Here is a 12,160-nt window from a genome sequence, read left to right as displayed (position 1 = left end):
AGGGAGCTCTCGAGCCAGGGGCGCCTACCTGCCCGGGCGTGCCCAGCTGCCAGCTCGGGAAGCTGGGCCAGGTCGGATACAATGAACAAAGTTGGCCGGCCCCGGCCTGGGAGAAGCGCAGGTTTTGCCCCAGCGCAGGAGGCAAGGATCACCCGGGAAACCCTAACTGCTTTTTCAGAGAGACCCAAAGAAGAAGGAAGGGAAAAAAGCTTTCTTCCAAACATGGACACCTCAGTGACTTTCACTCAGACTTTTGCAAGAGCAGAGCAAAGGCACTGAGGCAGAGTGGGCCTTCCCTGGGCAGGGGGTGTCTTGCCCCCCATCTCAGGACTTGTGAAGCGTGCCTTCCCTAAGTGTGCGTCAGGGAGGCGGTGCTGGGAACTAGGCAGAGCAGGTCTTCCGGGAGGCCTCCCCCGTCTGAGAGGTCGCTCTTGGGACAAAGCCCTTGCTGTTCATCTGAGGCTATGTTTTAACTGGGGGAGGGGAGCAGCCGTTAGCCCCAGAACAGGCAGAGAGGACCCGGGCCCGGTTAGCCTGTTGGCTGAAACAGAACAAAATCCTCAGAATTAAATGGCAGGAACCAGGAAGCTGTGTGACCTTGGGCAAGTTAGTTAACTTCTCTGAACACGTGTCCTGATGTGCAGAACAGACAGGGCTGTGTCAGTGTGCTGAGGGAGGACGGCCTGAGAGCTTAGTAATAGGCCTGGCACTACCTTTGCCGTGTAACATGCAGTTTCTCCGCCTCTTTCCCCCACATGCTAGGTTATGACCACTCACTTAACACGCCTGCACGTGCACGTGTGCCGCAAAGCCCGGTCTCCCGGCAGTGTTGTTTTGGAGAGTAACGGGGTGTCCTGAGGAGGTTCCCCTTTTCGGACGTCTTAGAGATTTCTCCTCGTCTCTTATACTCAAACAAAAAACAAATGGAGACTATATAATTATCTAAAAAGAAAAGTCAGCCAACTGGTCAAACTATTTCGATAAAGGGGAAGCGCTGGAGGAAAAAGCAGAAAATTGGGGGAACCAGTTGGGTGGGAAAAGGTTGAGAAAAGTCTGTAAAACCGCCTTTTATTACAAAATGAAATGTGCTCAGCAATCTCACTCTTTACCCCCAAATGCTGCTCTTCGGGGGCGCCTGGCAGACTTCCACGTATGTGAACTGGGGTGATTTGGGAGACTCTTCTCCTCTGGGCATCTTTACCGATCTTCTGACCCAGAACCTGGTGTCAGCGCCTGGGCCTGGCTGGCTCTGGCTGTCCCTGAGGCCCGGCGCGTGGGGGCCTCTGGAGCTGCCCCGCGGGCTCCCAGCGGCCGGGAGCACCCAAAGGGAAGCATCACGAGCAGTGAATTACAGTTACTCCTCTTCTTGCTCCCTGGTGATGACTTGACTCTCTGGAAGCGCCCAGCTGGATTCTTGCCTGTCTGCTGTGCCTTGGAGGTGAAAACTATTTCAATTACCAAAAGAAAAAAAAAAATATACAGAAGTAAAAGCAAAACGAACACCTGAGGTTCTCCTGTCCCGTGACAGCGAACAGAGCACCTGCCCATCTGGATTCTCATCTCCTCGGTTCTCCCCACAGCCCTGTGGGGCGGGCAGGGCGCGTGTCACGTTCTCGAGCCCACTGTGCAGATGAGAACACTGACGGGGGCACCGGGCACGGGTTCAAAGGCCTGCTCAACTGCCGCGGCCTGGAAACCTCACCTGGCCCCGGGGGGCTCTGACCACGTCCCGAGGGGCAGATCCAGTTGGATTTGGTCTCCCTCCTTCTGAACCGTGTGGGGCCTGGCTCAGCTGCAGGCCGGGCTGACCAGGGTGGCCTCTCAGGGCCCCCCCCCCCAGTGGGGCTGGGGGCCTGGCTCTCAGGAGGCTCACGCTCGTCCAGATAAGAGCTGGTGTGCAGGCGTGCCCAGGGCCCTCCGGAAACACCCAGAGGGAGGGCTTCCAGGGCACGGGGGCTCCGAGCTTCGTGGGGTTAGCTGAGTTCTCTGCAGCCATTCTTGGGAAGAATCCCTGAGAGCAGAGACCAGACACCCTTGCAGGCATCTGAGGGTGGGTGGGGAGAGGTGTGTGGGGCCCAGGTCACCTGCAGGATCTCACCGGCCTGGGAGAGTACGTGTTCAGTGAACTGCTGTTCATACTTCCATGTGGGGGTGGGCGCAGCTGCCTGATGCCACTCCAACGTCACTCCCCTTTCTCCCCGCCCCACCCCAGTTTTGTTGGCTACGAGGGGCAGCCCCCAGAGGGCCCCGGCCTGGGCAACTCCTGTGGGGAAGGCTGGGCACTGGGCTCAGACCTGGGCTCAGACACCCCCGTGGGGGCTACTCCCCTCTCAGTGCCCGAGAAGGAGGCCCCCACGGGGGACGGAGCAAGGCCAGACCCAAAGAACAGGCACGATGCTGTGTGTGCAAGGAGAGGAGTGCTGACGGGTAACTGTCCTCACCGCTCCTGCCGGGCCTTTCCGGGGGGGCTGCTGGGAGCCCCCCAAGGAGAGTCTCAGGCCACCCGCACTGGAGCCCTCCCTGCCCCCCCCCCAGTGCTGAAGAGCGGCCCGTGGTCATCGGCAGAGGGCGAGCAGGTCGGGACCCAGAAGGTCGCCTGCTCTTGCTCCCCGGCCGGCTTCCCCGGTGGGAGTGCTGGGCTACCACAGAGCGCCCTCGCAGGGGTCCCACGCTTGCTTCGGCCTCTGCCATCCCCGTGTTGACAGTCTTACGGAGTTTTGGACAAGGAATCCCGTATGTCAGGTCGCTGGTCCTGTGTGGGCGGGCTGGCTCCGCCCCCCCCCCAGCCCGGCTCTAGGGTCCCTGCTTCTCGTCCCCTCTCCCCGCTGTATCCTTCTTGTCTGTTTTATGGAAGACGAAGGCCAGACTCCGAGGCGATCCCAGTCGGCCCTCCCGTCTGTTGGAGGCAGTGTGCCCTGCAGCGTGAGTAACTCCCCGGGGAGTTGTCAGCGAGGGATTTGTGTTGCGGGGTCTCATCCCACTCTGTAAACCTGCACCGTTACCTGGAAAACCTCGCTGCAGGAGGCTCTCCCAGAGTGGAGGTGAAAGCCTGCCCTGTGGCTCCGCACCTGCTTGGCTTGCAGGCCGTTCCAAAGTTCTTTCTTTTCCCTTGAAGTGCTCCCAGCAATATCCCAAGTGCAGCAGTCCAGCCAAGGTCAGATCTGACTGGTACAGAGCCTGGTGTTATCTGGTAGCTAAGCTGCAAGTGGCAGGGCCCAGCCCCCACATGGGACATAGCTGGGGTTTGTGTGGCCAGCCACGGTGCATCTGCCGAAGGCTCTGGACTCTTCTGCTAAAGGAGCACTCCGAAGGCTTCCCCTGAGCAGAGCAGCTGCCAGCCTTGCGTCCTAACTGCCCAGGGCACCCGCCTTGAAGAAACCTCCCCGGGGTGGGGGGGGCTGATTCTCTGCCATCCCCCCCGCACTCCCACGTGCCTCTCCTCTGCTGCTGTGGGCTGGGGAGCAGTGGCCCTGTACCCTCCTTTCCTGGGCCCGACCATGATCTGGACGTGCTTTCTTCTGTTAGTGTTGGTGGCCACATTCGGCACCGCTTGGGTGCCCCCGGGCATGCAAACCCACAGACAAGTATGTTCCACTGTCCTCGACTGCCCGGGGCAGCCTTGCTGTGGGAGGACTCTTGTGGCCTTGGCCCTTTTCATGTGAAAGGCACGCTTCCTCATGTTGGGAAGGGAAGCTGAGCAGAAAAGCTCAGCGTGAACTGTCGAGGACCCACCCCGAGCACCCCTCTCCTTTCCGGCTCCAACTCTCCCACACGTACCCCATCCTCATGGAGTGGCTTTCGCTCCTGCTATCAGGGGAACCCATGTGCTGGTCCCATCTTACAGGTAAGGGGGGCCACGAGGAAGGTCAGGAGCTCATCCAAGGGCGGTCAGCAAGGAGGGGACGGAATCAGGTCCACCTGCCTCGCCTCACCTCACCGTCAGGCTGCCCTGCTCCAAGCTTCCCAGCCCAGCCTCCAGAGCTGGCCTCACCTGCTCACCCTCAGCCCCTGCTGGACCCAGCTGTTCCAGGACCCAGGCCGAGGCTCTGTTCCAGGGGCCTGCGACAGTCTTCTCCCCCAGGTTTGTCGCCACCCTGCCTCTGTCCGGCACAGCCTCCACGAAGACCTTCCTTCCCAGCACACACCCATCTTGGCACACCCCTCCCTGGCCGTAGGACCTGTCCTCCCTGGGTCATGTGTCATCACTGCATCTACAGATACATTGTGCAGCCGGGTGACGCTGGCCCTGAGGGTCCAACTCTCCAAGAGCCTGGTGGACCAGCTGTCCCTCCCTCACTGGGCAGAGGAGGAAACTGAGGCCCCAGAGGGGCATGAAGCGGGGGTGCAGGGTGGGTTTAGTCACTCCCTGGTGGGGCGGTGGCACAGGGTGGGGTCCGCGCTGGACTGGGGCACGTGCCCTCCTGCTTCCACGCTGCACCTGTCGCACCCTCAATCCCCTGTGAGCTGTGATGGGTGGTGGCTGGCTGTGCGGTCTGCCTCTGCACCGATCTTGACGTCTTCCCCGCGGGGCCATCAGACCACCGCCCGCCTCCTCTCCTGTAATGAGGTTTTTCGGCTGTTGCCCCTCCCCACCCCCCCGCGCTGTTTGTGCGGCCTTCTGGGTGCCAAGATAAGTCACGCCTCGGCCTTCCTCAGCCTTCTTTGGTGATCTCCGTCAGAACGATCTAGGAAAACAACCTTGCCAGTAGAGGCCTGGCCCTTTTGTCACATGGCCTGGCATAAGAATAGACTAGGTCTTGGTGGCGGGGTGAGGGTTTCTGGCACGGCGAGAAAGACTGCCAGGTTCAGTAGGGAGGAATTCCTCTCCTTAAACAGATTTTCACTTGAAAGCCTGATGACAGAAGCAGCTGAGTCTCAGCAAAGAGGACGAAAACCCGGGGCGACTGATTTAACCTTGAATCCACCTTGGGTGCCAGCAGCCTCTGCAAAGATGCGGCCTCTGTCCTCGGGGAACACGGCCATGGGCAGGGAACGAGGAGCTGCTGCGTCTACAGGCCCCCCCCAGTGGAGGCGGGACCCCTCCTCCTAGCCGCCTGCCCCTGCGCAGAGCTGCTAGCTTCTCCTTCCCCCAGCACGGAGCCCCAGAGCCCCGTGGGTTCGTGCTGTGGTTTTGCTGGCCAGGGACCTGCTTGCTGCTCAGGGCGAGCTCCCACCCCCATCCAGGGACGCCTGTGTTGGGCGCACGTGGTCTTCCCCGCTCCGTCTCTGATTCTGTCCTAAAGTTAACGTGGGGATGTGTGTTTCTGGAGAAACGTGTACTGCTGGGGGAGAAGAGGATTTTTGTAAGGCAGTCGTGTGGGATGGAGGTTTGCGTGCCGGCTTCATTCATCGCTGACTTCTGAGGGTCAGGTTCTACCCGCAGACGGGACAGTGACGGCCCTGCATGCTTCTTGCAGAGCCGAAGTAAGGTGCTAAGTCAATGTCAGTTCTCCTTTCTGCGCAAGGAGCCCCTCCTGCGTGCCCGCACATGCACACACGCACACACGTGGACACATATGCACACTCACACACGTGTGCATGCACTCACAGGTCTTACTTGAGAAACCCCCTAAGAAGGACAAGTACGTTGAAGAGGAGGGAACTGCAGGCCCGCTCACCCCGTGTGCACCCCAGCTGTGGGGTGGAGGGTGCTCTCCCTGGGAACTCCCTACAAAGTCTCTCTCCAAGCTCCTTGCAGGCAAGAAGTACCTCTGCCACCACACCCATGGGTACAGCGTGAGGGGACACCGGTCCCCTCTCATCTGCCTCTGAGGGGCCAGCGCTGTTGGGACGCTGGGGTCATTTCCCGGAGCCCTTTGAGTGTCCCGCCGTGCTAGGAACCTGGTGCACCAGCTGTCCCTCCCTCACTGGGCAGAGGAGGAAACTAAGGCCCCAGAGGGGCATGAAGCGGGGGTGCAGGGTGGGTTTAGTCATTCCCTGGTGGGGCGGTGGCACGGGGTGGGGTCCGCGCTGGACTGGGGCACGTGCCCTCCTGCTTCCACGCTGCACCTGTCGCACCCTCGCCCTGAAGGTCCCCTTGCATCTGGGCGCTCTGCTCGGCAACAAGCTTTGCCGAGCTCCCTCTGACGGTACATCCGCCATGTAGATGACAGAGGTGAGGACCTCGGAGCCGCCAAGGGCCCCTGCCCCGTGGGCGTGGCGCTTCTCATCCTGGGGCCGCTGGCACCGAGTTACCTTACTTTGAATTTATCCTAACGGGAAAGTACCCATTCTCTTTCTAATGGAGAGTTTTTTGTTTGCTTGTTTCTAGAGCAAATCATGGAGGAAAATAAAAAACATGGTTCACTGGTCTCCCTTTGTCATGTCCTTCAAGAAGAAGTATCCCTGGATCCAGCTGGCAGGACATGCAGGTACTGAACCCCCCCCCTCCACGAACCTTCCTGCCGGACCACCGGCTCCCTCGGGAGGCACCCAGCACGAGGGCAGGGCAGGCCTGGCCCTGGATGCTCCTGGGGATGGGAGCGTCTGGAACAGCTTCTCTGAGACCCTGTGGTCTACAGTCTCAGCCAGACATGCCTATGTGGCCTCAGCGCTGCCCTGAGCACAGCTGCCCCCTCCAGGGCCTGTGCCACCCCTTCCTCAAACACACGCACGGCCCCCCTACCCCTGTCTCTGTCACATTTGATCTTTCTCTCCCCCTCTGCCTCTCTTCTGCCTGAACCCGATAAAGCCTGTGCCCTTATCAGTCCTGCAGCTCGCCCCCCATGGGTCCGCTTGGACAAAGAAGCCACGCCCAGCGCTTCCTTGAGCGCCCGCTGTATCCCTGCATCACCACGGTCTTGGGGGTCACAACATTCTTGGAAACGTGGTCTCTGTCCCAGAGGAGCCTGTGGGGGGGGTGGGAAGAGGCAGGCAGGTCACCCCACAAGCCAAGGAAGGTCCTAGGTGCAGGTGGCCAGGGCGCCCACCAGCCACAGGGGTGGAGGGATGTGTCACGCCAGAGCCCGAGAGCTGGCCAGTCCACATGTGGGGGCCCTTTGGTGAGCATTGTCCTCTGCGGAGGTTTCAGTGGCTGCCCCAGACTTGACCTTCATGACCGCAGACCGGCACGGGGTCTGACATTTCCTCTATATCTCCGAAACCTGGGCCCAGCCCCAGGCGCTTGGACGGACACCTTTCTAAATAGATATTTCACACACACAAAGTGTGTGTGTGTGTGTGTGTGTGTGTGTGTGTGTATTTCACACACACAAAGTGTGTGTGTGTGTGTGTGTGTGTGTGTGTGTGTGTAGTGTGACTGGAGCCCTGCTCGGGTGGGCTGTGCCTCGGACCCCCGCTTCTCAGCCAGTGTCCCTGTCCTGAAACTGAAGCCGGCCCTGAAGCCGGCCCTACCAGGACTCCTATCCGGAGACTGGAGGCGCCTTCAACACCGGAGAAGCAGGACGGATGATGGGCTGGGGGTGGTCACGGTAATACCAGTAGGACGGCACAGGCCCTCCAGCAGTGAGCGCTGGGGGCCTTCGCCCTTCAGATAAGGAGCCTGCGGTCAGGGAAGCCGGGGAAAACCGGCCTGTGAGCGTGGCTGGACACCGGGACCTGCATCTACTCCCCCTAAAGTGCTTGGTCCACAAGTGGGGACCTGGGGGGCACCCCCCGGGAGACTTCCCGAGGGAGCGGGGGGGGGGGGGGTCAGCGCAGGGCAGGCCCCGCAGAGAGACCAAGGCCTCCTCCCACCTTGCCCCGCAGGGAGCTTCAAGGCGGCGGCCAACGGCAGGATCCTGAAGAAGCACTGTGAGTCTGAGCAGCGCTGCCTGGACCGGCTGATGGCCGACGTGCTGAAGCCCTTTGTGCCCGCCTACCACGGGGACGTGGTCAAGGACGGGGAGCGCTACAACCAGATGGACGACCTGCTGGCCGCCTTTGACTCTCCCTGTGTGATGGACTGCAAGATGGGCGTCAGGTGAGCCGGGCCCCGCGGAGGCCACCCCAAAGTCCAGTGTGTATGGGGCAGGCTTGGGGGCCTGGGGGGACCACTGGGACCCCCTCCTACCCCGGTCCTATCGCATGTCGTGCAGAGGGGACGGGACCCTGCTTTGCCCCTGACAGCCTCCTCCCCTCTCTGGAGCCAGTAGCTGTGGGGCCGGAAACAGGGCCTGGGTCCGTGCTGAGCTTCCCTGGGGAGGGCACAGAGAACTGCTTTTCTGGGCAGGGGGGATTGCTTGGGGTAGCAAGGGGGTGGCCGCACAGGGAGGCAGGGGTAGGGGCCCTTCTCAGTGCCACCTGTGCCCCCACCCAAGGGAAGGGAGAGCCCATTAGTGGAACGTGCTGGTTTGCCAAGAGACTTGCGCCTGCCCTTTGAGGGGAGGGAGAGCCCAGGACCTGCTTCCTTGGCGGACGTGGGGTGCTCCGGGGCCCCGAGTAAGGCATAGAGGCCGCAAGGGGCTGCGTGAGCCTGTGCGTGGAATCGGGTCCAAGCCCTGGCATCTGCCCAGGGAGATAAGCCAGGAGAGGGCTGGGGAGGGAGGGAGAAGGAAGAGCGGCCAGGAGACAGGGTGGTGCGCCGGGCTGAGAGGAGCCGAAACCCTGCTGCCTGCACCACCCTGGGCCCTGTCTTGGCCGCGTGGAGTTCTCATCCCTCTCAAACCTGGACCATTCCGTCCCAGGGGTCCCTGAGCAGCTCCTTCTCTCCTGCGGGGGCAGGGCTGTGGCCACGTGGTGTCTGGGAGCCACGCTCACCTCGGGGAGCCGCTGGCTGCAGGGGCCCAGCCCGGACAGACAGGCGCCGGGCTCCTCCGTCTGACCCGCGGCTCGCCGGGGAGACCGGGCCCTGGGAAGCAGCTCCGAGCTGGGGCCTGTGTTTGCTTTGGGTGGTGTAAGCAGATTTCTTTCTTAAGAGAGGAGTATGAGAAAGAAGAGTGTGTCTGTGTGTGTGTGACAGAGATGGAGGCTGGGGGAGAAGGCCCCTTTCCCTTCCCTCACCCCTCCTGGGACTGTCATTAAGTCAGGCCCCGCAGGCTGCATCCCCTCTGTGTTGTCCCCAGGAAGGGACCAAGGGATGGGGAGGTACAGGTCCCACTGGGCTGTTGGGTGTCCCTGACCTGCTTCCTCCCTCTGTCCAAAGCCCTCACCACTCCAGCCCACGGAGAGGAAACAGAATGTCCTTCCAGCCACCACTTTGCCACTGCTCTTCCCCAGAGTCTTATTTCTGTCCCCGGAAGGCCCTCCCAGGGTATACTGGGATGGACCCTCTCAAGGGAAGACACACCAATATTCTGATGAGTGTTCACTCCGACCGTGGCCAAAAAAAGTACAGCCTGAGGGAAGAACGTGTGGCTAGTGGGTCCCGAAAGGCTGCCCCGTGTGCCTGTCTGTTCCCCAGGAAGCTGCTGGGGGCAGGCGCCCCCTCCACCTTAGGCTGGGTCCTGCAGCTCTGTCGGCCTGGTGCTCTCGGGAGAGACCCAGAGTGACCTGCGAGGCTAGAACAGCTTTAGCGCAGTTGTGGGCCGGGCCCGGAGGCGGAGGCCTTGGGGTGACAGAGGAGTCCGTGTGGAGGGGAGGGGTGGGTCTCCCCAGAAGGGGTCACGCCCCAGCTTCTCCCTGCTGCACCATGCCAGGGATGGGCCCCCCTGCGTTCCTGCCACCCCAAGGCAGAGGTCACAGCCCAGTCCGAGTAGGGGTCACAGATGGGACCCAGCAGGGCCGTGCTGGGCCGACAGGCCAGCCAGCCTTGTCCAGACCAGGCCCAAAGGGTGCTCCTTGGGGCCCTGTGCCCCAGCGGGGACTGCACTGCCTCCCCAGTTCTGTCCATCCAGAATGCTTGACCTCACAACCTCCCCTAAGACCAGCAGTCGGTGGCCACGCCTGGAGTGTGGCCTGTGCTTGCCAGAAGGGGGAGGCCTGAGACCACGGCATGAGGGGTGGAGACTTGTCGCGGGGAAGAAGAGGGCAGGCTGATCAGCAAATCCAGCGTCGGCCCCGGGGGGCACGGGCACCGGTAGTGTCCTAAGCCAGGGGCCTCGTGGGACCGGGGTGCTGCTCGGACACAGGCTCACGTGTCCCTGGGGAGTTTTCTTAGATGTGACCCTGTGGTCCTTGGAGGTGTCGCCTTCCTCCAGGGTCGGCGTCGGGGAGCTCGGGCCCCACTGTCCGGCTGCTGACCGTTTCCTCTGCCAGAGGGTGGGCTACTCCCCCCGGAGGGACCACGGGCCAGCTTTGGAGAAAGCCCCGGTCAGAAGGGACTGGAAGCTGAGGCCCGCTTCCTGTTTAAGGAGCTAGTAAAAGCTCTTTGCGCAGGTCGAGCCACCCACCCACCCCGCAGGCCCCCACAGCGCACTCCGGAGCACTGGGGATGGCCAGCCCGCCCCTGCCACACAGAATTCACGCACAGGCCGGCCGGACGCGCCTCCACGCATCACCGCCCCTCCCCCATCGCCGACTGGGCTCTGCAGGCCCAGGGGGGGGGGGGGGTGTGCGTGCGGGGGGTGCGCGTGCAGGGGGGGGTGCACACGAGTACAACGGAAGGCTCTGAATGACCAGGCCCGTGTTCACACCCAAGGATTTGGCGTTTTCTTGCGTTTGATGCAATGGTTTCTGAAAACTTGTGCTTGGAAGAGTTCAAGAGGTGACATGCAGTCAGTTCTGGGTCCCAGCACAGCAGCTTGGAGCCGGTCTGATGGGCAGTGGCCAGCGAGGCCCCGGGACGGCCGGGGAGGGGGCGGTGGGCCGCTGTCACAGCCGCCCACCGTGTGGGCAGCCCCCACCCACGAGGGGCCTCCGCCGAGAACTTCCCTCCGCTGCAGCTTAGCGCTGTGATTTCTGTTTCAGGAAGTCTCACAGGCAGCCATGGAGCCAGGGGCAGGGGATCGGGGGTTTGACTGGGGAGCAGGGGGGCGTTTGCGTTCGCCTGTGTGTGCAGCAGGGGTGGGTTCCCCACCTCGGTCGGGCGATGGGGTAAGGGACTTGGCCTGTCCGCCCCTGCTCCCGTTACCCCACCAGTTTCCGGGGGACCCCTGCCAGGTCAGCCAGCAGGCCCAGCCGGCTTGTGTGGAGGGCAGGGCAGTGAGCAAGCGTTGGCTACGCTTTCTCAGGCCCTTCAGGCTGGAGGCTCCGCTGTGAGGAGGCACGGGCTGGGCAAGGCAGGCTGAACCGGCCTGTGGGCAATACAACAGTGGCCTTGGGGCACCCAGGCTCCCTCTCCCGGTCATGGGCTTCCCCCTCCCCCACCGTGGCCTCTTCAGAGACCACTTTCTGGTCCTGGCCTTTGTACTCAAGATGTTCCCTCTTGAGAGAGCCTCTTCCTGGAAGGGAGACCCCTGGGCTCTGCCAAGCCTCCTTGGTGATGCTGGCGTGGTGTACCCCACCCAAAGTGGCCCTCTTCTCCCCAGCCTGAGCTGAGTGTGTGCCCATCCCGGGTGAGCATGCCTTTGGCTAAGCTGAGTGCAGCCCTCGGGCAAGGCTGGAGCTGCGGTGCAGCCAGTGGTCCTCATCACGCCCGTCCCCACACAGGACCTACCTGGAGGAGGAGCTCACCAAGGCCCGGAAGAAACCCAGCCTCCGCAAGGACATGTACCAGAAGATGATCGAGGTGGACCCTGACGCCCCGACCGAGGAGGAGAAGGCCCAGCGGGCTGTGACCAAGCCTCGGTACATGCAGTGGAGGGAGACCATCAGCTCCACCGCCACCCTTGGGTTCAGGATCGAGGGCATCAAGGTGAGGCCCGCCAGGTGCACAGGCCACCGGCTCCCAGCTGAGGAAGGGATGGAGACTCTGACATCCACACACGGGGGTCATGGATGCGCAGACCCTGGTCCTTGCAGCCTTGTTGGGTTTCTATCCTCGACCCACTCTGGGCCCCACCGCCCAGCCCTTGCATCGGGGTCGGACGGCTGGGAGCCCCCAGCTTGCCAGCGGGCTGAAGGCAGGGCACCTCTGCAGAGGGTCCACTGGGGGCCGCTGCTTTTTGAGCTCTGGGCTGAGAACGCCATTTGTCCTTCCCCTGTCCTCTGAAACCAGCATTTTCTTTCTTTTTCTGTATCCAGCCCTCAGACTGGCTGCAAATTTCATGCCCGTCCCCCTCCCTGTAATGCTCCTTCTCCTCCCCTTACCCCTTTGAAACGATTCCCCGTTCCCTAACCCCTCCCTCTCCAGCTGGATGTTCTGGCCTCTGTTCACTGTCGGGCCAGTGTCCCCACCAACACT

General features: G+C 62.1%; 1 protein-coding gene across 5 annotated transcripts in view; it reads left to right on the top strand.

The window, feature by feature from the left end:
• The window catches only part of ITPKB (inositol-trisphosphate 3-kinase B), an 88,440-nt gene that overhangs the window by 68,844 nt on the left and 7,436 nt on the right, over window positions 1-12,160 (top strand). For all 5 annotated transcript variants that reach the window (XM_025877698.2, XM_073899865.1, XM_073899864.1 and 2 more), the window contains 3 exons: window positions 6,272-6,371; window positions 7,708-7,921; window positions 11,467-11,671. In XM_025877698.2, coding sequence (XP_025733483.1) covers window positions 6,272-6,371; window positions 7,708-7,921; window positions 11,467-11,671 — 519 coding nt within the window. The remainder of the gene's footprint in view (window positions 1-6,271; window positions 6,372-7,707; window positions 7,922-11,466; window positions 11,672-12,160) is intronic.

Source organism: Callorhinus ursinus, unplaced genomic scaffold (assembly GCF_003265705.2).
Source record: "Callorhinus ursinus isolate GAN/ISIS: 27379988/994484 unplaced genomic scaffold, GSC_fseal_2.0 scaffold13, whole genome shotgun sequence".
Lineage (NCBI taxonomy): Eukaryota > Metazoa > Chordata > Mammalia > Carnivora > Otariidae > Callorhinus > Callorhinus ursinus.
Note: the sequence above shows the minus strand (reverse complement) of the source record. Positions and strands in the feature narration are given on the sequence as shown.